Source organism: Falco cherrug, chromosome 13 (genome assembly GCF_023634085.1).
Source record: "Falco cherrug isolate bFalChe1 chromosome 13, bFalChe1.pri, whole genome shotgun sequence".
Classification (NCBI taxonomy): Eukaryota; Metazoa; Chordata; class Aves; order Falconiformes; family Falconidae; genus Falco; species Falco cherrug.
In genome coordinates, this window is record NC_073709.1 from 6,364,475 (window position 1) to 6,390,461 (window position 25,987).

General features: G+C 37.6%; 1 protein-coding gene across 9 annotated transcripts in view; it reads right to left on the minus strand.

Moving 5' to 3' along the window:
* The window catches only part of USP34 (ubiquitin specific peptidase 34), a 137,090-nt gene that overhangs the window by 5,602 nt on the left and 105,501 nt on the right, over positions 1 to 25,987 (minus strand). For 4 of the 9 annotated variants that reach the window (XM_055725692.1, XM_055725691.1, XM_055725690.1 and 1 more), the window contains 25 exons: positions 25,618 to 25,696; positions 24,074 to 24,127; positions 23,882 to 23,977; positions 22,324 to 22,388; positions 22,152 to 22,227; positions 22,002 to 22,049; positions 21,196 to 21,261; positions 19,597 to 19,677; positions 18,332 to 18,417; positions 16,980 to 17,148; positions 16,821 to 16,895; positions 16,102 to 16,253; positions 15,600 to 15,648; positions 15,402 to 15,506; positions 15,234 to 15,278; positions 13,705 to 13,809; positions 11,062 to 11,209; positions 9,424 to 10,058; positions 7,835 to 7,992; positions 6,551 to 6,629; positions 3,633 to 3,759; positions 3,178 to 3,285; positions 1,981 to 2,085; positions 1,732 to 1,856; positions 545 to 697 (listed from right to left, as the gene is read on the minus strand). In XM_055725692.1, the coding sequence (XP_055581667.1) occupies positions 545 to 697; positions 1,732 to 1,856; positions 1,981 to 2,085; positions 3,178 to 3,285; positions 3,633 to 3,759; positions 6,551 to 6,629; positions 7,835 to 7,992; positions 9,424 to 10,058; positions 11,062 to 11,209; positions 13,705 to 13,809; positions 15,234 to 15,278; positions 15,402 to 15,506; positions 15,600 to 15,648; positions 16,102 to 16,253; positions 16,821 to 16,895; positions 16,980 to 17,148; positions 18,332 to 18,417; positions 19,597 to 19,677; positions 21,196 to 21,261; positions 22,002 to 22,049; positions 22,152 to 22,227; positions 22,324 to 22,388; positions 23,882 to 23,977; positions 24,074 to 24,127; positions 25,618 to 25,696 (2,989 nt within the window). The remainder of the gene's footprint in view (positions 1 to 544; positions 698 to 1,731; positions 1,857 to 1,980; positions 2,086 to 3,177; positions 3,286 to 3,632; positions 3,760 to 6,550; positions 6,630 to 7,834; positions 7,993 to 9,423; positions 10,059 to 11,061; positions 11,210 to 13,704; positions 13,810 to 15,233; positions 15,279 to 15,401; positions 15,507 to 15,599; positions 15,649 to 16,101; positions 16,254 to 16,820; positions 16,896 to 16,979; positions 17,149 to 18,331; positions 18,418 to 19,596; positions 19,678 to 21,195; positions 21,262 to 22,001; positions 22,050 to 22,151; positions 22,228 to 22,323; positions 22,389 to 23,881; positions 23,978 to 24,073; positions 24,128 to 25,617; positions 25,697 to 25,987) is intronic. The other 5 variants (XM_055725696.1, XM_055725695.1, XM_055725694.1 and 2 more) reach the window with 4 other exon arrangements.

The window sequence follows — 25,987 nt, forward strand, 5'->3', positions numbered from 1 at the left end:
GAATTTTCTCAAGACTGAGCTTCACAAGCTTTCAAAGCAGCATCTTCACGAACGTCTCAAACCAAATGGCAAATAGATGCCAAGGGCTTTGTGTGCCAGTATTTTAATATATTTTGGATGTATATGCTTAAAATGGCATCAGCTTCTGTAGACCAGATAGCCGAAAGGAAATCGCCAAACCTCAAGCAAACAAATGCAGTCTTATACGAGACAGACGAATGAAAAGTAAGCATGCAAAACCCACAGGGAAACTAACAGTGGATGTGGTCTTAAAGGCTTAAAAATCTTCTGGTTCCTAATACGTACAAATTCATTATAAAGTGTAAAATACCGTGTCATACAATATGCTGACTTTTAAAGTTAAAATATTTATGTTATTCAGCGTCACATCCGTTACACCTCTGGATACACGATGGAAAAACCCACCACGGGTAATTTTTGGCGCTCTACGTTTTTTAAAAAACTTTGGTTACACGGTAAATTTGATGGTGCACGAATATACACAGCATCATTCGGAAAGCTTTAAAAAAGAAGGGTTACTTACCCTACAGTAACCGTGCTTCTTCGAAATGTGTTGCCCACACAGATTCCCATCTACGTGCACATAGGCCCCATGTGCAGGAGATTGGATTCTTTCTGAATAGCAGTGTCCACTGGGGCTGTGCCTGCACCCAGTGTGTCCTTGCGACCACTGTACCTGAGGGCATAAGGGGTATGGCGGCTTCAACCACCACTCAATTCCTTCACCGATAAGAATCCCCTATGACAGGACTCGGAGTTAGCACAGGAGGAGGGACCACAGAATCTGTGTGGACAAAGCATCTTGAAGAACCACAGTTACTGTACAGCAAGTAACCAGTTCTCCTTCTTCAAATGATTGTCCATACATATTCCTTTTAGGGTGGGATTCACCTTACCTGACTTTAACTATCTAAAATCTAGTCACGTCAGTATTCCTTGCGGCCAGCGGGGAGGGAGGGAGGAAGAGTCGCCTCACCCGGACTCGGGTGCCTAGGACAGGAGGGAGGGTAGCTACTTCTCTCCTTCCACAGGGAACTATTGGTCGCCGTTAATCACGGACGGAGCTGGACGCCGACCTTTTAGATAGGCAAAGTTACGTGAGCTGAATCCCACCGCTGCTGCAACTGCCATAATGGGACGTGGCAAGTGACTACCGAGTAGCCCCACCAAAGCTGGCATCCCGTCAGGAAGCCCACAGCAGGGAAAATGGGAAGTGAAAGACTTAAAGCCCTACATGGTATTTCAGGCACTGGTATTTCACCCAAACAACTGGCAGATTATGCCTCAGTCCCGGCTGAACGGGCTCTAGTGAACCCTGAGGGATCGACAGCTTAGCTGTCTGGTCACAAATCTCAGCACAGGTTGAAACCCAACTGACAGTCCCTGGGCAGTTCCTCAGTTTTCCTTATAACTGCCACAAACAGGCTGGAAGATTACCAAAACGTGTGCTACGGCTTTTTTCTGAACGCAAGGTTCACACCCTTATCATGTCTGGAGTATGAAGCTGTGTGTCACCAAGGGCAGGGAAATGGTGCTTCTGGAGTGCACATCTAGAATGGAGTATATGAGGACAACACATCTTGAAGAAGAATTATGCTTTGCTTACAAAGAAAACGTAAATGCATTATGCTACTGGATTCTTACAACACTTCTATAAAGACGGGAGAACGATAGAGAAACAGCTATTTATAAGACCATACGTTTACGTACCTTGCTGGCTTCCACCATGGTAGGCAAGAGGCACATATTAAGCTCAGGACGCGGAGGACGAATATTGCTTTTTCCCCCTATTAATTTCAAATTTTCACGACATGGAAAATAAGGTCCAAGAGACACTGTAGTATAAGTTAGGATAAAATGGGGATATATTAAAAAGGTCAATATTTGACAGCAGCAAGGAACACGATAGAGTAATAATAGCGTAAGAGAACTTCAAAATACAATCACTGAAATACCTACTTGGGATATTACTGTGGTGGTATGTACAATGATTGTGCTGTAGAAATGGAACCAGAGTATGTAGGAAATCATGAGGACTTAAAAGTACAAGCTCCTTGAGGACATCTACAAACAAAAAGTTGGTTTTGCCATTACATATTGTTATTTCTTAACAGCAAACAGTTTAACTTCAGGCTCATGCACTTGCAAACTCTCTTTCACATCACTTTTGCTGCACTTAGTGCGCACCGTGGAGGCAGACTCTACTGTGAGCGACACGGAAAGTGAACACCCCTCAATCGGTCAAGAATCCCTTCACCTCTGCCACGGGGAGAAAACCTGCTCAGTGGTAGCTCAACCACCAGTGAGAGGGGTGCCAGCGTGTAGGAAGTAGAAGCTCAATAAAATTACCCTCTGTCCTTCTTCTTACACATATCAGGTTTGATGCCTGGAAAACGTCAACCAGCAGCAGTCAGGAGGACAATGAGAAAGGCACTCGAAATACGGGGAAAATGCATGCAAATCACAGCAAAAAGCAATGTGGACACAGGTTTAGGTCTTCATCAGCCATGCACAGAGATGCAGATGATATCCATTAAATAACAGTAAAAAAGCCTAAGCTAGAAAAAACCTAGGACTTTTTGAAATAGGTCTTCTCATGCAAAAGGGACACTTACATATAATGTTTACATCTACAATTTCAAAAAGCAAATCCATCCCATTTAAAGGCTCTTTAAGCTCTACTTCTATTATTACACCTTCCTGTAATGGATCATAACCACGAACACTACAGGCTGTTATTCAGACTAACCTGGCCACCATGCACCCTTCCGAGTGGAGCGTTAGTTAATATTTGAATTTTAACATAAGATTCAGGATTTGAATCTAAACTCACGGACACCTGAATTCAGGAGTTAAGTCCTTAATCATTAAACCTTGTAAGGTAGTAAATTGGCCTCTCAAAACAAAGGCTGACTCTTTGTGCACACAGCCTGCGTGCCTGGGGAAGCAGGAATATGAATTTTAACCTGACAAAACCAGAATTACTTATAATTGGAACAAGGGCAGTATCGGTGTATTGACAATATTAATATAACCAAGCCCATTGTAAGAGGATCTAGTAAGCACCCGCACTTGCAAAAACGGAATTTAAATGTCAAAGCAGGTAACTGTGTAGAACAGATCCTTCCTGACCGCAGTTCCACCGTCACCACTTACCAATACAAGCGTTTCTAAGCTCTGGAGGACTATAGGAATTTAGCAGAGTTAAGAGCTTATGGGCAAATTCAATTCGCTCCTGCCACTGAATGAGAGCTTGCTTCACATCTGCAAATGCAAAAGCCACAGAAATACATTTAGTTGATTTCTTAAAAGCTCAATAAATAAAGCACAGAATTTTACTGAAGAATCTCTTTTTCGTCTAGCATGATTTTAATCCATCTAGAAATCTGTTAAATCTCACTGGTCTAACTGCTATTAAATTTACTTAATCTAGTTCCATATTATGCCAATAAATAATTTCATAAATAACAATTTAATGACTGTTAATAAATCTTATCTCCTATTGTGCGGGGAGTTTTTAAATACAGGTAATAAGGAAGATAAAATACCAGGGTTTGGGTCATAAAAATGAACAGACAACAGGCGTAATCCTTTGAAGAGTTATATCAAACCTTTTCTTTGAAGATATGGACGTGTTGACTTAAGAACCGAAAGGAAAATAGACAAAAGTTCTACCAGGTCTCCAGTCACATGGCAAGCTGTGGCCTCATGGTACATCATGTGCAACGTATTAAAGGACTAGAAAGAAAGAAACACCAAAACTTTATGTTGCCAAATTAATGTACTTGTTACTGTTTCTATTTCTGTTCCAAACACCACTTTTACATTTATTTTTATGCTCAAACAAGACATATGAAAATACACAGTGCTAGACATAACCACAAAATTACATCAAAGATAACAGCATTTAAAAGGAGAACAAACCTGTATACAAAATCAGTATATTTACTAAAAGATTCTTAGCAGAAAATAAAAAGGGGACATGGGGGAAAGGGATAGAAAGAGAGAAGGAAAGGGAGAGAAGAGATGAATGTCCAGGTATCTTCTGTAACAGCCAAACGGAATTGTTGACCTGGACATCTGGTTTTGCGAACAATGAACAACGGGTGGGCTTGTTTGGGGGTTAAACTGAAACTCACGCTTGGCCAAAAGGCTGATTTTTATTCTTCTCACCTAACCCCAAAAACTTAGAGCCATATTAAATTTTTATCATGGGCATGCCGGAGGCAAACCGAATTGGTAAAATTTGGTGTAACTTTAACCCCTCTACAAGCAGCTACCACCCACCCCAGCTCCAGAAATGAGTATTTGTGTGAGCACATCCAATACCACTTACAGAGACATGTTTAAGAACAGCCTTGATTTGTTCTCAAGGTAAAAGCTTTATATTAGTGGCTCAAAATAATTACAATGTCTTCACACGTTTATCCAAAACCCAATAACCCAAGCATAATTAGGGACGCGGTGGTTTTATATACCTGTAATCCCAATCTTTCTGTGCCAGCATACACAGGGATATCAGAGATGCATAGAGACAGACATGGGTATGTGAATTTGGGAAAAACCTTAGGATTAATGTAGACGCTAGTCATTTTTCAAAATCCTGCTTGAGGTCATACACCGTAAGATTGTACATCAGATTAATTACTTCTCCTTTTATAACTAAAATACCTTCTGGGCATTTATGATTTCTAGAAATACTGGGATGGAAAAGCAACTCATTTCCAAACGGCAAAAATTCTAGCACAAGATGTAAGAAAAGATACTTGATCTGTGGGGATATATTAAAGATAAAGAAACAGCAATCGCATTCCCTGTAATGCAAAATCTTTTTCTATTACAGTGAAGATAAAAGCAACAGAGCCAGCCCTGCTAAGGGGAAAACTTTTCTGGATGTGCTAACTCCCTGATGTGGTATTTTTTACCACACAAAACGCTTCCAGTGAGCAAGTGAAAATGTAGGTGATGGTAATTTCAAGCTGTATAGCAACGTCAGTGTTATCTAATTTCTAGCGATGTTTTATGCAGGATAAGTTGCATCTTACACTACGCATTCTTTACAAAATGAGTTATCTGTTGTTAGCATGGATCAGGGTTAACTGAGCTGTTCAACAAGTTCTCTTTATACGTATGTACATATGGACCTTAGTCTACTTACACATTTCACATATGAACAAAGTTATAGCTCAGTTCCTAACTTTTTAGCCCGTTTACTGAATGTAATTATTATTTAATAAACACACATTCTTGTCCATCAACTCAATAATGCAAGTGTTGAACAGAATCCAAGGCCCATCTTAAGAAGGACAAAGGGGAAAAAAAAAAAAAAAAAAAAAAAAAAGTTAAACGCTGCCTGTGCCCTTTTTCAGTCTTCTCACTTATCTTTAAGTAGCCACTAACAGTTCAGAGCTTTTTCAGCAATGCCTTTTGGGCTCTTCCTACATTACTGCAGGACAGTATGGGTGGATCTGTAGAGCAAAGCCGTTGGTGGGCAGGGGCCTGATACACAAGCTGTACCCACTGCAGGACTGCATTATTTATTCTTTTTTTTCCTCTCCATTTTGGACTAACTCTGGTCTGGTCTCATGGACCAAATATCCATTTACAACTGGATTACACCGTATGTGCTCCAGAAATGCATTTCAGGTGTCGTTTCACTGCAAAGAAATCTAGTTCATGTGTTCTTACACTGCTCTGTCCTGCAAACAAATGCACAGGAGGTAGGAAAGAGAGGGACAATTGCCTCAAAGCAGCGTTCACAAATACTAATCACAATTGCATTCGAGTATCCTTTAAGTTATTTCTGTATTTTCACCTGTTGCCTTCTTAACTAGTAATAATTGTGTGACTGTGCTCTGCCATTCATTCACAGTTCACCTGTAATAAAGAGAATGACACCAAAAACCCCATAAATTCAGTCCTCTCAACATGATCTGCTCGAGGCCTTCTCTCTGTCTTGAGAAGCAGGCAAACATTTCCCCGATCACCTTTCCACTACCACAGAAATCTCATTACAGACAAGGGAAGTACCTATGTGAAGAAAGCCAAGACTGATTTCTTACTACTCATGACATCTCCTTCTGGTTGCAAGTTTTTCAGTTGACTGAATTTACTACCCATTACGAACCTCCAAGCGCTTGTATCTATCCTTGATATAGGAGATGACCTATTATCCCTTGATTTCTTGTGCATTTTTCCTGTTTAAGCGACATCCTTTTATAGTTATCCTACCAGATCACTGTTATCAACTAACCTGTTATCTTTATCCTGCATTAAGGTTTGTATTGCCTCAAATTTACTCGCATAACCTCTTAGTGTTTAGACATACAAAATGCCCAGTCCATCTTTTTTGTCCTTCTTATGATCCTTAAGATGTTAAGGTTTATGCGTATGCCAGGTTTTAATCAATCTATTTCATGTATTTCATATTATACCATATTAAATCAATTTAAAACAAACACACTGTCAGAAAGGGATGACTTGATGAGAAAGCGAGAAATTTATTGTAATTAAACAACAAAGTACTCACCTCAGTCATCAGAATCAATCCTCTATTAAACACAACAAGAAGTCTGTCCTCGTCAGATTCTAATAATATTCTGAAGGCACTAGGAAAAAAATCCAAACATTGAGAACACTGAAAATTACATATCATCTTCTCATAAATCATACAAACGCTTAAAACTGTTACGCTCAAGCTATATTTTGCAAAATATCACAAAACAAAGAAACCCCAAAAGAACATATTTCTTCTCTTCACACACCCGTGACTTTTTCATTTTAAAATGCCTTCCTTTATGTCAACTTGATGTTATTTGAAGTATTTTATAAACAACCTTTACAGAAATATTTCCCAAGTTACATCTGCAAAAATACTAAAACCCAAGGAAAATAATGTACTTCAAAAGACAGAAGTTTATGCTTGTCAAATGATACATTTAAATAGGTTCAGTTAAGTATGTTTGGACTTACAAATGTATAAAACCATTTCTATCAGAATATTTTATGCTTACAGCAGAACAGAAAATAAAGGATTATGCTAATGAATGGTTCATCTCAACATAACAATTCTTCCAGAGCATTTGGGAAAATCTAGCTGCGCTGTGACAGATGACTGTAATCCCTTCAGGTAACACAGGCCATTCTCCCTTTTCACAAGAGTGTTGCAACGCATCAACAGCTGCATTTAAAACCTCAATAACCAGACCGACACACACAGGCACTTTGTATTTATACTGAAAATACCCAAGCAACAACTTCCAATGTACTACTAAGACTAGAAATGAAAAACTGTTTGAAGATATGATACAATAAAACTCTGTCCCACAGGCACAATTTCCAAAAAACCCATTTCTGCCCCAAAATAAGAAATGTCAACAACAGCGGCTGAAGTTACTGCTTTGCCCATCTAGGCTAATCATGGCAGGCTGAGAATGGAATTTCAGCTTAAAGGCTGAATTAGAACATCGATTGATTTGGTTTTAGGTTGCTTTTTTTCAAGGGCCTCACTGAAGCAATTTTGTCATAATGTTTCTTTTTGAACCCTAACAATATACATCTTGGTTTACACCCGTTTATTGTAAACTATTTGCTTAGTTTCTGAATTTTCAGCTGACAAAATATTAACAAACAATGGATTTGGGGCAGGGGGAAATTATAACTTTCCGTTTGCTTATTTCTGAATAAAAGTAACCCCAAAACTTTTTTAAAAAGTGTATCAAAATATCAACACTGATTTTTATTGTACTTCACATTTGGTAAAATATGGTTCCTCTTCAAAACAGATTATTACACAACTTCACTACTAACGTACCTTATTAACGTAGTCCAACAAGACCGTCCGTCCAAGCAGCGCAGGTAACAGCTTATGGTTGTTTTCTTAAATTGCTTTATGTCTTCTATCTCTTCCTCTCTCATGTCTGGTCTCTGAGCTACAAACAGTTGCATGAGGTTAAACAACTCTTCTACTGCCTAAAACACACAAAGAATATTAGGTTAGAGTAATCACTCTCAGTATGTTATGGTTTAAGTCTTATTTGTATTACTTACTGTCTATTTCTTCTACTAACAAACACATTAAGCAAATATAGATGGGAGCGCATTTTTAAGCGTTACAACAAAGTTATAAAATCAGCAGACAGCATTTTAACCTTAAATAATTAAAACTAAAAATCTGACATAGAAATTGTGGGTATTTTTTTATCTGTCTCGAATGTAGTTTGCTTTTAGCCTTTGCTATTTACTGTGTTGATTAGGACGTGTATTTGAGATAACCCTTCTGAACCTTAAACGGATCTTTTGATGCTTCCTAATAGCACAGCTCATTGGCACATACATATACGTATATGAAAAAGAATCTGAAATCCTGATCTACGTGACCAAACTTCCCAGATTTCCTTAAGGAATGTAGGGTGTCACCTACACGGTGCACGTGCATGCTCTGATGGTTAGCGTATATTCCAAGTAACAGAATTCAGAAAGCTGCTTATGCTAAAACTCGCTGGAGTCCCGCATGCACGAGGAACACTAAACGCAGTGGGGTAACTGAAGGTGCTTGCATCACAAACCGAGACTTCTGAGGGGAACAATGAAAGCAGCAGGACTGCTCCCAGCACTGTGAGGAGCATAAATGTGCTCTGTGAGCTGAACTAGACAGAAGTTCAACATAGAGGGTTCCACGCATCCTCCTCTATGTAGTGAAGGACATCTTTGTATTCTTTCTGCCCTTGCACAATCCATAAAGGATCCCAAAGCAGTACTTGCTGACTAAGTATTCAAACCCACGTACTCGCTCTCTTAAAAACCTGGTAAGCCTGTTCTCTCACCATTACACACGGACTATTTTAACTAGCATCTACTCTCTACTGCAAATGTCATAATGTTGCAGAGTCAGGGCAACCCCCAGTGTACTAATGTCTTGCAAAAGGTACGCCAGTGCTCCCAAGGTGAGCCCCAGGCCATCCTCCATCTGAATGCCACACGCTAAATCCTGGCCCTATTCCAGAAACTGAAAGCAAAGAAGAAACTCACTGGGAGTTCCTCCAACTTAGTGCGTGACAACGCAACACGCTTTCTTGAGACCACCGTGAAGGGCTATTCCTTGTTTCTTACAACTGCACTGGCATACAGAATATTGAAGGGCAGTGGAAACACCAATGTCTGCTTCCAGAAAAACACATCTGCTCTCCAGCTGCTACACAGCAAAGAAGAAAATCCAAAAGAATCCCCCCACAAAGTACAGTAATTGGATCTAAACACATTATTAATTACTTATACCAGGAAATCAAAATATATTACTTTTACCACTGGATACATGAAATAAGTCTTTCCCTTAAAAGAGATGTTCAGTAAGAGGGAAAACACTAACAATGAAATCGTATTTTTTGGTATCGATCTACTTACTCCTGGGTACTGACTGGCATGTGGTGTGAGATTCTTGAAGGCCCACTGGATATTCTGGTGAGAAGCCAACTGCCTCGTGAATGCAGGGGACTGCTCGCAGCAGAGGCGCAGGATGCCATAGTAGGCAGGCAGCATCCCACGGTTAAACAGCACCACATCCTGATCGTCATGGTCTGCGAGGATGTAATTGAAGGCAATGTTCTTTGTCACCACGGGATTCTGTACAATAAGGCGTACGTTCTCCGGACAGTCAACACACACGTTATACCAAAAAGACAGCAAAGCCTGTTTGTTGTGGTTGGTGGCTATAGCCGGCTCAGAAAGTTTAGGCTGGAAAAGGTTCCATAAGTCCATGAAGTAAGTAGAAAACATGAGTTTCTCAGTTTTTGAGATCAAACAGTATGTCATGAAACTGAAGTAGGGCACAAGTTTTGTAGTGCCATGAACAGCAGCATCAACGTATAGCTTAGCTCTTGAAAGAAGGCCGAGAAGCACATTGTAGACTTGATGAAGAACTACTGTAGTATCTGGACTGAGAGGCAGATCACGTGTGGGGATGTGTAAAGAGCGGGTCGATCGGAACATCTGACGAAAGGAATTGCTTGGAATAAGCGACACCAAGAGATAGGCTGCAGCTTCAAATAAAAACAAATTTGTTACACCTTTGAAAATTACATAAGTGCTTAACAGCCATTTAAACAGAAGTTAAGTTACATTGGACGTTCCATTTACAGATTTCAAAGCATTTTGCAGAATCTGGTATTACTATATTCACAATAGACATGGAAAAAAAAAAATCAGAGTGGGCAAGACCAGCACAAAGCATGTTGAAAGCGGTGCTGAGATTTGCTTTCATGCCTCTTCACCCTATATTCCTGCCTGCTGCTTGGTTCTAACTGTTCTAACATAATGCATCCCATCACAGATACACAAACCCAGATGTTTTCTATGACTAAACTGTTTACTGCTTGATCAAGACATCATTACCTCTTCAGAGCTGTCTACAACTGGCGTCTGCTGCAAAGCTGTACCTCCAGTTCCCACAGCTCCCTCAACCCCAGAAAATGTATTAAAAGTTCAGTGTGGCCTGTTACTGTGGAATCTCTTTTATAAAAAAATTCAGACACAGGAAAGGCTGAAAATGTGATTTGGCAATCTGACGGCGTGATTCCTGGCAGAACAAATGATCCAGAACACCATTGTAGCTGGGAAGAAGCACAGGCTTCTCCTCCGTGATCCACACGTTCAAAGGACTCAACTGAAGATTACTCTGCGAGGGGTGAAAGAACACAGACTACTCCTATCTACAGTACAACTATGTGATGGACACCACGGAGAACCTCTTGGATTAGCTCTTTTTCTTCTTCGGGCTTTCCTGGATCTCAGAGATCCCCCACATCAACCTACTAATGTAATGCTTACGATACGACATCAAAACATAGCTTTCATCAAAACCAGGCATGTCTTGATGAGGCACCACAGCTCTACTAGTATTTTAAAATACAGTAATCATAAAACAATTGGAAAAGGAAGAAAAGACAAGCACAAGAGCATGTATTTCATTTGTGACAAGAACACCCCATGCGTAGTAACTTGCTACAACAGAAGAATAATTTTCTCCAATATAAATCAACTTACAGGTTCTCACTCTAGGATAGTTGTGTGCCAGAAGAAAACGTTCAACCCAGTTTTCCATATTTTGCAGCACCCAGCTGTGAGCTAGTTTATTTCGAGGTGTTTGCACAGCCAGCCAATCCAGGCACTGAGATGGGTTGTATTCAATGACCTGAAAGAAGAGTGGAAAAATCAAAAACAATACATTAACTTTGATACTATGTACCAATTGTATTAAAACCCGCTAAAAGTAACTACTAAGGTTTTCAAAGTATTTTTTCAAAATCACTTGGGGTTATCAAAGCACCTACAAGACTGAGGTGCTCTGGCAGACAAAGAAAACCCTTATTAAATTTAACCGGTTTGTGCTTCTGAATCTTGTTCAGAGTTTTTGACTGTTCAATCTAAGACCAGAAGGTTACTCTTTTGAGCGTTTGCCTGTTTTGAGATATTTAGGAATTGAAATGTTAAGCACTTAGAAAAATGAATAATCTTGTCTTTATAAACTAATCCATCTTTTTTTAAAAAATAGCTAACACAAACCCTTAACACTGAATCAGTGTTTTTATAGACGTTTTCTCAACAGAACATAAATGGTATGCAAATACATTCATACAGCTTCATGCTGAGGGTAACTATTAATGGTTGTTACGAATACGCAATTTCAAGGAAGGAATTAATCTAGCACTTTTCAAAGGTAACGAAAAGCCAGTGGAGTGCTCTTGTACAGCTACCAAAGCCTCGCAGATAATAATGAGAAAATGTAGCTCCTGTTGCTTTTCTGGGTCTGTGTAGTTGAAAATTTGTTGACATTAGGCCAGTAAATGTAGTTTGTTTATTTGCTAGTTTTTATAAACCGTTCTCTTTTTGTCTTGAGGCCCAGGTGCCCAGATAACAAAAAAAAAAGGAACTCTAATCTGTCTAAGAAACCACAGGCAGGAACTGGATTGTTGAAGCTCCCAGCTACTCTAATCCACCTAAGAATATGAGCAGCTGACATGACCAAAACTCTGCTTATAAAATTTTAATCTCAATTTAAAAATAAACACATTAAGAACAATCTCCTCCCTTTTTTTAGAAATGACAAATTGATCTGCCAAGTTTCCTTTGTAATAGCTGGAGGGTATCTCCAACCAAGACACTATCATTGTTCACTGTCTTCATAGCTCAATCACTTTTTAATGACTTCTACAAACTGCAGTGGCTGGAAAAGTAGGTTCTGTACCCGAAATCCGTCTGTCTCTGTATTAACTACTGGGCCTCTCATTCCTGCCTACACCATTTCTATCTCTAGCCCTGTGTCAGCAAGGTAAGGATAATAATGCTGGCAACACCAGAGACTGAACCAATGGCTTCTATATGCTAAAAGCTTGACTTTCCAACAGAAACCTGCCATTGACTTGCTTTTTCTGTAGGCTCTGTTTGCACAGCAAGAATAGAGAAGGAAATAAAAAAGAGGATTGCTTAAGAAATTACATACCTAAACTTTGTGGCTGACCCAAGCAAGAAGCACAGGTACTTACTTAATGCCACTGCTTGCGTATTGTCATAGGAAGTTTAATTACAAAAACTCTCTTGAAAAGGTTTCCTTATTGCTGAGAGAAATTCATAACCTACTGCTTCCCTGTACCCAGAAAGCAGCCAGATGTCATTCTTGACCTTGAGCTCTGTTGTATGAACTCTCCTTACCTAAGGTACAGCAGTTACAGCTAATCCATATTCAGATCAGACACCTAGCAAACACTTGGTATATGCTTTCCCAGATGACCTCGTGGTTCCTATCCTGTAACTGCTCCTAACCAGGAGTAAAATACATTTGAACAGCAATCCACGTTCTATCCTACAGTGCTTCTGTGGGTAAACTACATTTTACTAGAGGTGGTCTCAGTTCTGCACAGTAATAAACTTTTACAAACCCCAGCGCCACTTTTTAGAGTATTAAATGGAATGAACGTTCAACAGGGTGTCCTCAGAAGTCTTCAGGCTGGACACACTGTTCTCAGACAGTAATGAAGACAGTGAATTGTACTGGGAACTGAAAGAGCAGTTAGCTGAAGTGAAAGCTTTAATTCCTTATCATTGCTCAGATCAAGGAATTTATCTCTGTGCCAACTTGGTTAGAAAGTCTCTTTCTCACTTTAGAAATGCGAGAAAGAATGGTCCTGCACCACAGCAATTATCTACTAGGTTCAATTTAGCACAATTCTATGTGTTAAAAATGTTAATGAGTATTTTACTGAGAACAAAATATGTCAAACAAATATTCAAAGAATCAGTACATAATGGATGAGAACCCCCTAACAAACGACGGGCCTTGAAACCTCTTACAGTCCTTGCAAAAAGATAACTGAGAAAAATAAGTGGAATTTGCCTAGAAGAAGCATTCTAGATCCTTATTATGAATCAATTAATTTCTCAATTAACTAAAATTTAAAATTAAACTGAAATACAAGTTAACCAGAACGTTGTTAATACAACAGCAAAAGTTACAGCAGAACTTTTTCATGTCTATGGGCTGTTGCTGTTTATTTGGAAGAGAAACGGTCATAAACCCCCCCATGAACTGATGCAGCAAGGATGGCAACGAAATGTAAAACCTTTCCATACACCTAAAAGAATCAACAAGAGAAAGACAGTTTAGCTTCTGTTTTCTTTTACATGTTGTACCTCCCATATCCTCTGCAGGATGTAAGAAGCAAAGGGTGGCATCCCTGGAGGTCCACCAGCAAATTCCATGAGCATGGTCAGCAATTTGAAAAAAGGATTGGCTGCCTGTAATGCATAAAAAGACAAATATCCATTTTGACCTATTTCATTTAATCCACTGATTTTTCTTTAGTGTCTTTTTAAAAAAAACCAAATGTTCGCATCAAAATAGATTTCTCTGAACTTTAGACATGAACATTTGTATTACTTTTAAGCCCTTATTATTTAATCTGTAAATAATTCATACACATCGATATCCACACATGGATACAGTAGAATTAAGCCACTGGTTATAGCTACTGCAAGGGAACCCAATCATACTAGACAGCATCAGCCTGGTAACAGTACATAGTTACAAGGAAATAACAGTGCACATTTTAAGTCAGACATCATTCTGAACAAAGGGGGACAGGGGAAATCAAGCTGTACAGTGTTGAAGAATTCACCAGTTTCTCATGTTTTACATCTCTCTCTCTCTCTCTCTCAAGGATTTCATTCTCTCAGAGTAGCTATTATTTTCATGTATTTGCGTAACATGTCACATGGATCCTGAAAAGTTTATCCAAAAGCATCATGTTTTGAGGGTTTACATGGATCATTACCATTGGCATACTGTTTTCCTCTGAAACTGCCAGCATTTCTACTCTTAGCATATTGGCTCTAATATGAATTTGTTGGGGTTTTTTTTTGTTTGCTAAGACTCACCCAGCTTTTCGCAATGCTTCAATGAAATAGTTACTACTATTATATTTTGCACCTCACCAAAACCATCTCTGGTGCATGTGTATATGTGCAAAGCAAAAAAGCATAAAAATGCAGCAAGTGTTAGCATGACAGGAAGGAAGTAGACTGTCATCTGATAGTGCCCATTCTATCACACAAAGCAAAGCTGTCATGAGAATGATTTAGTACCTGCTTCTTTTCCAACCATGATCATGTCTCCTCTGCTTGACATGCCCTCAATTTTTCCTGATTCTTTTTTCTTTTCTGACAGCACTATGCAAGAATGTCCTTGTGTGAGCATACACTTCTCCGCTCTGTATATATTTTTCATGTGGAATCCGTTTGGAACTCTCAGTATTTTTGTTATTACCAGGGCAGGAATTTATTCTGACTGAGAAATGTGTTTGCATGCACAGAACTGTAAAATAGTGCCCCAAAACTTGAAAAACCAGACGATAATTACATATCTCCACTTACTCTAGCACACATGTTTTATTGTTACCAATTTTTTTTTTACATTCATATAGGTGGAGAATCTAGAAATATGTTATTTGGCTTTGAATAAAACTTTCATCTTAAACTGCATACCATATTTCTGCTTTAGCAAACTTAATATACAGTGCAGTTAGACTTCATTTAATGTCACAAAAACTTCCATGGATCATCCTCCATGCAAGACTTTTGATTAGCAAAGGATTATTTAAGTAATTTAAAACAGAAAAATATTAATACAGATTATTTAATATACAGGTAGTATGTTTACATACCTCAGGAGTCAACTTTGCTATAGATGTGAAAAGCATGGACACAATCTTAAAAACAAAACAAACAAAACTCACTTAGACTTGTGCTGATTCAGTTAAAATAATAAAAATTACCCCAAAACACTTTTTAGATAAGGTTATCAATAAATAGCTATAGTTTCCGATACTTACATGTTCTGCAAGTCGATTATTGTACCGACACAAACTGAAAATGAGATTGCAAGTTTGCCTGATGTTGATACCATCACGGATATGTTGAAACAAAAAAGGAAAACCCTGCAACAAATAATAAGATACTAGTACACTGTCTACAATTACATATGTGCCGGGGGTTTTGAGGCTTATACAGTCATATGTTAAATTAATTACCTTTCCTCCTGTTAATGCTGCCATGTCATTCTGTGACAAAGTCAAATGTCTAAAATACAAAAAAAACCCCACCTTTATCTTTTACTTCAGCAATTATTAAGTAAGGTTAAGGACAAATACAGGGCTGAGTGTTAGTTTATATTCTTCAGTATCACAATACGCAAGAGAAAATAAGAGGTATTTACATAAACCTGAACAAAAATAAAAAATATTTTGTACTTTGACCAAAGAAAAAAAAGAAATCCAAATGTGGGCAACTGAATGTGTTCAAGGATTTAGCCTCAGTCTTTTATGTGGTCAACAATGACAAAACGCTTCTATTTTAACCATTTAAAAGATGACAAGCACATATACAAGGCTCATTTATGCTGCTAAAAAAGCCCCCACAAAAAACCCCCACCCAACAAAACAACCGACCCACAAAATCTCTTAATTCCTTTCTGAACTAGCTTAGATTAGAATTTACTCTGGTTTTTCAGCTCTTGCTGAAAAAAGCTCTTGCCTTTCTGAGCGAGACTGTTCAACTAGAAGAGCAATCAGGGCAATCATCTTTTCAAGTGCAGCAGGCCTGTATTTTTCTTCTGCTAAAGAAAGTATGTCTTCCTCTTCCTCCTCTTCCTCCCCTTCTTCCTCAGAAAGTACTTCAACCTGTGGCTGAAGGGGACAAAAAAGATAACTTAAATGTGGACACTTTTGAGCCTTAATTTCTAAGAACCTGTACACGGTTTTGCATACATTCTGTCCTTTTATTCAAACCAACTTCAGAAACTTGCATGAATCAAACCAGGTAAATAGCTAATCGCTTGATTTTCATGTTGAAGCATTCATTTTGCATAAGCTAAACTGTATTTACAAATGCAAAAGGGAGGTTTGTCAAAAGTCACTGCCTAGCCTGATATGGTGGTCTATTTGATAAAAAAAAGCAAGTAAATTTAAAATCTCAACTCCTACAATAGGAGTAAGCAATCAACTGTTACCATTAATAGCATGGTAAGGGCAACTTTAATTGCTTCTATTTAATACCTGTTTCTATACTAACTAGAAAGAGCCAATTCAACATCTTTTTAAAAATACTATGTTCACTTAAATATCGAAAAAATTTGCATTAGTGAAGCAATTTTTATTTAACAGCTGAAAGATGGTTCAGGAGGCACAGCACTAATGATCACGTAAGGAAAATATGGAAGGCTAGTTCTCGTTACACAAGATCTACAAACTTACATTTTCAGGACCTTTAGTTCCCATGTAGAAATGGACCATTGTAGATATGGCTTGCAGTGAAAGCAAGAACTGGCTCTGAAATATGCAGATATTGAATTACTTGAAAATAAGTACATGCAAATACATACCTAATTCCCAAAACTACAAGGCTATACTCACTTCCTCTTCTCCCATTTTGGCAAATTCGTAAAGAAAGGCAAAGTATTCCGTGAGATGTTTACTGTGAGGCTTGACACCATGCTCCATAATTGACAAGAGTGTCTTCACAAAGCGCGTTACACAAGAGCGACTGCCAATGTCTTCCACAGGACCATCCATGTCATCCGAACTGAAAACAAAAACCAGTTCAGGTATTTCACACAATACAAGGAGCAGCAAATCATCTTGAAGCAGCCAAAAAAAGTATTTCAGAAGAACTTTCAGTTTTCTTCTCTGTCCTACTATCACACGCAGATCTCTTAACGCTTTCTCTTATGCCCAGTATAGCCGAGGTAACACCACAGCTTAATGTATGGCAGCATCCATCACTCAAAATGTTGAAAGGTTGAAAAAATTTGTATTCTGAATCAAGACTCTAGTCAGGAAAAGAATTCTTAGAAAAACAGTATTAGGGGATCTCCTACTGAAAATCATCTTCTCGATTTGCGTGTCAGATTTCCTGAGCTTCAAGACAGAATGCTGTTAAAGCTAATTACAGTGGAACTAAGGCAAGGCAGCCTCCTAAACATACACACGGGATCCTGACAAGGCAGAAAACATGCACTTTCAACCTTATTCATCTACTGAAAGTTGGATCTTATCACTGAACAAAACAGATGACAGTGTCTTTTAAAGTAAGGCTTCCAGTGAAAATTAATTTCTGTTTTCTGCCATGAAAACTCTATCTTCATGTCCTGAATTTTGTTATGGCACAGCATAGCTATTACAAACTCTGCCATTTTTGCTCTGATAATACAGCATCACAAGCTTAACCCAAGAGATGAAAGAAAAAACACTTTCTTGTTCTTTTCATTATGTATCGTAATTAGAGACAAAGTGACAGTTTTCTTGATAGTTAGCTAAACAAAATAGAATCCAGTATGGTTTTTTCTACTTTTTGACAAAAACTGTGATTTAGTTATATGATACAGGACTTGACTCTCATTTCCAACCTATTTTACTGGACGTACAAATTAAAATTTGCACCTATCTGCCTCTGGATCCAATTCACAATCGGATTCTCATGTATAATTAGTGAGATTTACGCTTCATGCAGCGTTATTACTGGCAGTGAAAAGACAGACTGTCCTGAAAACCTAGTCTAAGGGAACAAACGTTTCAAACAACGTATCTTTACACACTAGATTTTGCAACCATAGTATTTTTAAAGTAAATCAGAGCATTTTGGGTAGAATAATAAAGAACAATTAAAACAGTGTGATTTTGGGTTTAAAAGACCATTCTGAATAATCCATTAAACAAAATCAGTTGTAGTAATGCACATAATAAATAGAAGTTTTCAAGTATTTTACCAGTCTTCCATCCCTGGTTGGAGATAAAGATGCGCATGCACTGGCCTCAGTCTCTGTATCACATGAATACACAAACGCTGGAACATCTGCAAATGGATAAGTAAATGAACCCCACATGTTCATTCCTATTTTGTAAGCAAAGAATATTCTGTCTCCAAGTACCACTTCCGGCTCTATACGATTCAAAGTTAAAGTGGAGATTGAGACACCCACGTTCCATTTCCTTCAGTACTGATACATCACGTTTTAACAGAATAGACAAACTTGGTTTTTATAAACAGATCCAATGAAGGAATCCTAAAAAAAGGTTTTAATAAGAGTGTGCACACTGTATACTACTGAAATGCAACTTAAGACTCAAATCTTGGTTTTCCTCTATCTCTATTTTCTGAAATGTTTAGATATTTTTGGCAAGATGGGTTTTTTTAATTATTATTTTGCCTCTGGCTGTAAGAATCTATATTAAAATTTTAAGGCAATTCCTTTCAGTAATTTTTAATTTATAAAATATTCATCAGGATTAGAGCTTTGCCTAAGAACTTGCATAGAGTTTTCCCATGGAATATATTCCTTTAATGGTAAGTTGCATACAGGAACTACGTATGGTTCTATATGGAAATATTACTTTAATGATCAGAAACCCAACTGAAGGATTCAAGCGAGATAAAGTAATTTTTAAAGTTTTTACCTAAACAACTTGTAAAGAAAGCATACTTTTAAGTCAAACCATTCATAATAATTGCATTTGTGAGTATCCAAATGCTACTAACACAGGGGTTTTATTTCCAGAAGAGAGTATTAACAAAACTTTGTGGCATAATACTATTAAATTAAATCTACCCACAAAACCCCAATGTTTAAGTTTAGAACTGAAGCTTTGAGGAGTACTGAATACACATGATTTATTCTTTTTTATTTTCTGAATGTGTAACTTGACCGTTCTTGTTGAACTAAATCAGAAAGAAACATTTTTTCATGTAAAGAGTTCACATTTCTAGAGATCATGAGGGAGTTTAGAAACCTTAACTTGCATCTATTGTGACATTTTGTGATCCTAAGTGTACAAATACGGCACTGTACTAACAGTGATTTTGTTTTGAACAACAATGCTCCCAATGTATTCTCTAAATCATACACAATAATGGAAAAGAGTAAGACAATTACAGGTATTAATAAAACCTTTCTGAATTAACGTATATGTCATAATAATTTCTGTTCATAGGACAAGCAGTCACCTGACTTATTAAGGAACTTTTTTTTCTTACCTGTCTCACAATCTGATTGGGACACTTTATTAGAATCTGCATTGGCCACCAATCATCATCAGCCATACGATCCAAAAACCACTGCAGAAGATACATACTTGGTTAGTTTTGTTCCAAACTTGTTCTAGTCCAATCTTCTTTTTGCATGACATTAAAGTCTGAAGAGAAATCGATGTTACTATTATTAAGGAATAAGCAAGTTCTAATCCAAGGGACATCTAAATGTTTTCTGCGTGTGAGAAGAAAGGAATCAACAGCAGTAAACATCAGTATCAATTTATATCCAGTATCTTCTTATCCCTGCGTTCTGCAGGCCGCTATTCAGTTACCTGGAAGAACATGCTTAGCCTGAAAAGTGACGTCAACAAAATAAAACACAATGCTTACAATGAAGCATAAGCTGAAGAATCTCGTAGAATAGGGATAGGCTTAAACAAGAATGTAGTTCCTGAATTAGATCCCTTTTGCATTTTAACATGTGGAAAAGCCCTCCTACCTCCAGAGACAGAGAAGGTATAAAAATAACAGAATGATCCATTCAAAGTTAAGACTCAGCAAATAGTACAACTGAGTATTCTGACTCCCAGAATTTTGTTTTAGTCACAAGGAAAGATGGTTTAAAAGAAAGAATCCAGGTTGTTCCTCCTTCTATTTCAAATTGTACCTCAGTATTCGTTACTAGGTGGAATGTCTTCAATCCTTTTAAGGATCTGAGGACTACACCAGACTAAGGGAATTGTATCACCCAACTACTGAATATTACATAACAATGTAACAACCTAGAATGAATTTGTAAAAGAACAATGATTTTAATTACTTACTACTGAATAAGGTCTAATGCAGCATACAGTATGTGTTGGGGTCCTTGTACATTTAAATTATCACAGAAAGTCTATCACAAACTTTTCTTCAGTGTCTCAAAATCGCGTTCGCCAACGCCATGGTGAATTCTTTTGTCTGTGGTTTCTCAGTCCCTCTCCACTTTGTCCCAGACTCCCTTCAGGCCATGGCCTGAAAAATTTTGTACAGAAACATTCCTCCATTTTTTTTCTCCTTCTCCTAGGAGTTTTCACCCTTTCTACACACTGCGTTCAAGATGCACACCTTCTCAAGCAAGGTGCTGTATGAATTTGTTTTCAGCCAAGTCTGACATGAGCTGTCCTTGTTCCCCGAGGTGCTCCGTTACACGCAGCCTGTTACCTCGCGGCCCTCTTCCCTGCGATTCAGCTCCACTCCCTGCCATGCTAGCCCTTAAACCTCAGCCTGTCTTTCTGTTTCTCTTGTGTGACTCCATTTAAGCACCTCTTAATTACACAAATCAGTATGAAATAATCGATCAAATAAGAGGTTGTGGCACTGTCTCTTTTATTCCAGTGACAAAATTATTTTGGCCTGTGGTCTCACCATGGGTTTCTGAAAGTAAAAGTCATTTCTCAGAATCTGCAGTAGTCAGAGAGGATGAATTTCATCTCATAGTGCACAAATACACCAAATACAGTAGTTCATAGTCCAAAATATTCCAGGGATACGAACCTCCAGGAAAGTTAAACAATATATAGAAAGTTGGTTTGTACTTTGCTGAGTTCCTAAGTCACTTACTTCACAAGCTGCCTGACTGTTATTAAACTGTTTTGTTAACAGTTCAATCCACTGAAGCATTGTAGGCTGTAAAAAGAAATACAGAAAAAACTGTAACTTAATAAATTGTGACTTAATCTTTAAACGTTTCTAAATGGTCAGTCAAAACACTGACTCTTAAGACTATAGCTATAAACAATAAAGGCTTTATAAACCAGTAACACACCGCACCTACACAAAAATAACAAGCACACACACTGAAGCTAATGCAAGCCGCACGACGTGTGCGGTAGCTACCCATTGTAATTCTGTCCAGCTGGAATTGCAATCATATTCGTACTACTCCCAGGCAATCTAGAATTAGTAGCATTAGGCCACCACACATGAGAGGGAAGTAAAATCTGACTGAGAATAAAGATGGTTCACACGGACTAGAACTTTCTTATGTTCATGCTAGTATTTATAATTTAAAAATTCATGAGCACAACTGTAGCTCAATGCTGAACATTCCCCTCTACATCAGACTTTCACAAAGTGCTTGTTAAGATCCAAAGCATCCCGGAATTTTCAAATGAAAAGAACACAAGATCTGTTGCTCCTGAAGCTTTGCTAAGGCACAGTAACCTAAACCCAGAGCCCACATTTTTTTCTGTTGTGCCACACTTACTATAAAGGTGTTACACCACACTCTTGTAAACATTAACTTTCTATCATCTATGGTACTTACTACATCTCAAAATCACACTTTTAAAATTAAAAAGTACCGACACACTTTTCACTATAGTCATGCAGCTACTCAAATGAGAATTTACAAGTAAATAGAATACCTTTTCCTTTGAATGAATAAATGTCTCTAGTACAAAGGAAGTGCTTAACTGGAAAAAAAAATATTTGCATTATTAATTACAGAATGCCTGAATTAACGTGTAAACAAATTAAAATTTAAAATAAGCATGAGATACTTTTGAAGTCCTTACCTTTGCTGTCATCAGGGAAACCGCTTTTGGATCTGGTAGCGTGCTTGGGATGCTACTACACAACTGCCACATAAACCTAGAGTCAGTAATTTTATTTGTTAATTAAAATAAATAATGAAAATCTGCAAGAAGAAAAGAAGCATTAATATTACATTTTTAAAGAAAAACTTACCCAAAATATGTATGTTCAAAAATGTTCTTGTCTTGAAGAAACTGCATGTTATCATGCCATATCCACTGAAGAAAAAATGCTAACATCAGATACAAGAAAGCCGTTTATTTCACTAGATAAGCATGATTTTAAGAATATTTAAATGTTTGCCGTGGCTAAGAAAAAAAAATTTCTTGTGAAAAACTATTTCTGGAAACATTTTATTTATTTGGAAGGATTGGCTCCAAGTTCTTTTAGTCATACTATAGCAAGTGTTAGTTCTGCCTGTCCCATGACTGCAGAACAGAGCTCAGAACCTTCTCCTCTTCCTGTAATCTCATTTTTACAACTTATGCACTCACTTTCTTTGGCTGAAATTTTGAGAACTGGTCCAACACATTAAAAAAGAACCACAGTGTAAGACCATATTTTAATGTCTGCGATAGTGTAATAAGTTAAAAAACCCCAAAAACTCTCTACATACATAGTTTCATTACTTGATAGAAGTTAGAATTTCCAGCAGCCTAGTGAGGTATGTCTAAAGGTTGAAGTTCTGACCCAAAGCCTAATGAGCTCTGTGATCTTTTGATAAATTCTTAGAGTAAGGTTTGGCTCTCCAACATTAACCAGAAAAGGATTTCATGCCAGGTCCCCCCGTCCCTCTCTCCAAAATGGTATTTTTGACCAAATCTGTTTGTAGTGTTTTTCACATCAAAATAGTTATAAAGTTTAATTCTGATAAAATCTGAAGCAATACTTCTGGCCAAAGGAAGCAGAGAAAGTGGCTTTTCGGGTGATAAAAAGGGAGAATGCCTTACAAATCCGGTATTGGGGATGTATCTAGCACAATGAGAACCCTAGTGAAATACTCTGCTCCTGTGCACTGCCTTTCCCAATTCCTCAGACCATACATGGCTTTAAAAGTATCTTTATATAAATAGCCAGGTATCCTAAGAGCAGCCCTCATCACTGAGGGGAACAGGGAGATGCAGTTGTTGGTATTTTTGTTTCCCCTACCCCTTTTACCAACATCTGGGCTACTCTGTGACTATGAGAGGGAAGGGATCCTTTTCTGACTGATGCTCTTCCATTATAGGCACAAACAGTCACTACCTTATATCGCTTTCACTCGGAATTTCACAACCTGTACCAAAAGTGCAAACAAACAGCTCGAACTATTGTCTTATCCTGTCCCCCCACAAAGCAGTAAGTTGCTGAGGAAACTGAAGGATGAAAAGGACAGTGGTTAATGAGAATACTTCCCGTAATATTGCAACTGATCAGAAAATGCTGATAAATGCTGACAAAAACCAGTGTTCTACAATTTTTTAAACATATGAAGCAGAATGATTCATATATCTGAATTAAAAAATTCAGGACAGAATGAGAAAAAGTCTAAAATTTACATACAGCAGAAATCTTAATTTACTTCCTATCAAATGATGTTCTCCTAAGGAAGACAGCTAAATGCAAGGTTTGTCATCTTATTTATTTAAATTATATTCACTTTTCACATTCCTGATTTGTTTAGGATTTCCTACAGTATTTTAAAATTATGTTAAAACAAATCAACTTGTACCTCCAGCAATTCTGATGAAACATCAAATTTGTAGTCTTTGCCATTTTCCTCCTCTGGTTCCATCCGTTTATAAAACAACATGTAAGCGCTGTGCGTCTTTAAGAAAAAAAAATCTGTATAATTTTTGCTTTGAGAGATAAATCATGAAAGTAGAAATATCATCATATAATAAAGTGTTTGGAAGAGAAATACCTTTTCAAAGGAGAAGTCCATAAATTTATCAGTAACAGAATCGTAAGTTTTTGTCTGTCAAGAAGAAAGTAAAACCATTAATTGCAAGGGGTTTTTTAATGGTCTGGTTATTGACAGTTTGAGATAAGCGTGCAAGCAAACTATTTCATGACATTTGCAGAGAGGCTGCTGAAAATTTATTTCTTGCTCAAACTAGTCTTCTTTCTTTTCTTCTACAAATCTATTCTGATTTTCCAAAGTTGCTATGCTACATTGTGACCTGTATCTCATGCAATTTCATGTCTCATCCATCTCATTGACACCTCTTCTTTTTAGGCACCTAAAGATGTTTTATCCATTTGCCAAACAAAATATTTTTTCTTTTATTTCTGCGTACTGTCTTTATCAGACAGTTGTATATAAGCGTTTTCTTATGGCCAGGACTGTTTTAGTAAGTTACTGCATTATTCATAATGTGGTTTATATAATGATATATAATAATAAAAATTGATCAATTCAAGCATAACCTGAGAATGTTTGAGTGTCGTTCAATAGTTAACTGTATTAGTAATGTGTAAAAATGCTCAGACGATGTCACAGGGCAGTGGGCTGACCCAAAAGACAAAGCTGACACTGTATTAAAAAACCTTGCACTACTGAAAGCAAGCAAACATCAACTTAAGAAATTTTATCTTCTTACAATAAAAGGAACAAGCGCACCTATTTAAGCCTGTAGATCCATTAGCCTGAAAATCACGAATATCAGAGCTCAAACTTTCCTGCTGAACAACAGCATAGGTATTACACAGATCTGGCAGGTTTTTAGCTCAGTTCTGTCACCAGTGAAAAAGGATCTGACTGTAAGAGGAAATTACTGACACAAGATATAGACAAAGATCAAAAATTCCCATTTTTCCAGAATAGGCATAAGCTTGAGGTATTTATTCCTTCAGTTAACAGTCTGAGCAAAGCAGCCATCCAAGTGAAGGATTCCTAAATTGGCTGCACACTCACTTTTTAATAAGTATACAAATCATATGATGATATAGTGAAGAAATACCCCTTCTTTGGAGACTCTTCACTAATTTATTTTGATTCATTAGTAATATCTATGCTAGAATTCTGACACCTGTCTTTTAAAACAACATAAAAATACTTGGACTCATATTCACAAATAAACTATTTGATAGTTGGCACATGAGAAATCAAGACCCTTCTCCTTTATTGTCTTAACTTCTGTTCCACAGAAAGCATAAAAAACCCAGGAAGCTTGCACCACCAGCTTGCAAACAGTCTCACTTTGTCAGGTCTTTCCTGCCCAAAGGAGGGGGAGAGCCTTTGAAAGGATCAATAGTGGAAGAACAGCTATCTACGTGAACGTAAGAAAAAGTATTACCTGCATAATAAAGATGTCAAAGGTTTAATAAACCCCAGCTAACACTTCTGTTTCACATACATTGACAACAGATGGCAGACCAAAGAGGAACACTATGGAATTCTTAATGAAAGTCTTCAGAAGAGCTATGTAACGGTTGAACATGACAAAAATGAAAAGCAGAACTTACAGTCATTTCTCCACCAAAACATTCTGAAGCAAGCTGGGCAGAATCAAACGGTTTTACTTCAGCATCATTGAAAAGATACCTGTAAAACAGTAAGCCTTTAAAGCAACTTCTGTTTGTCTAAGGGCAAATAAAGAATGACAAACATTTAAAATGATTCTTCAGATTTAAGCATTCCTATTAATTTCTCATGTTGTTTGAATTGCAGCAAACTAAAAACTGATCCCACAAGTGACTTCTTTGCAATAACATCAGGAAGTTAGCATTTCAACAGTTCTTGATTTTTCTTTTTATTTTTCTTTTTAAGAGAGACATTATTTTCCTTGTTTTTCCAGCCTGGCTCTTGTACAGACAGGGTTTTAATGCAGCCAGA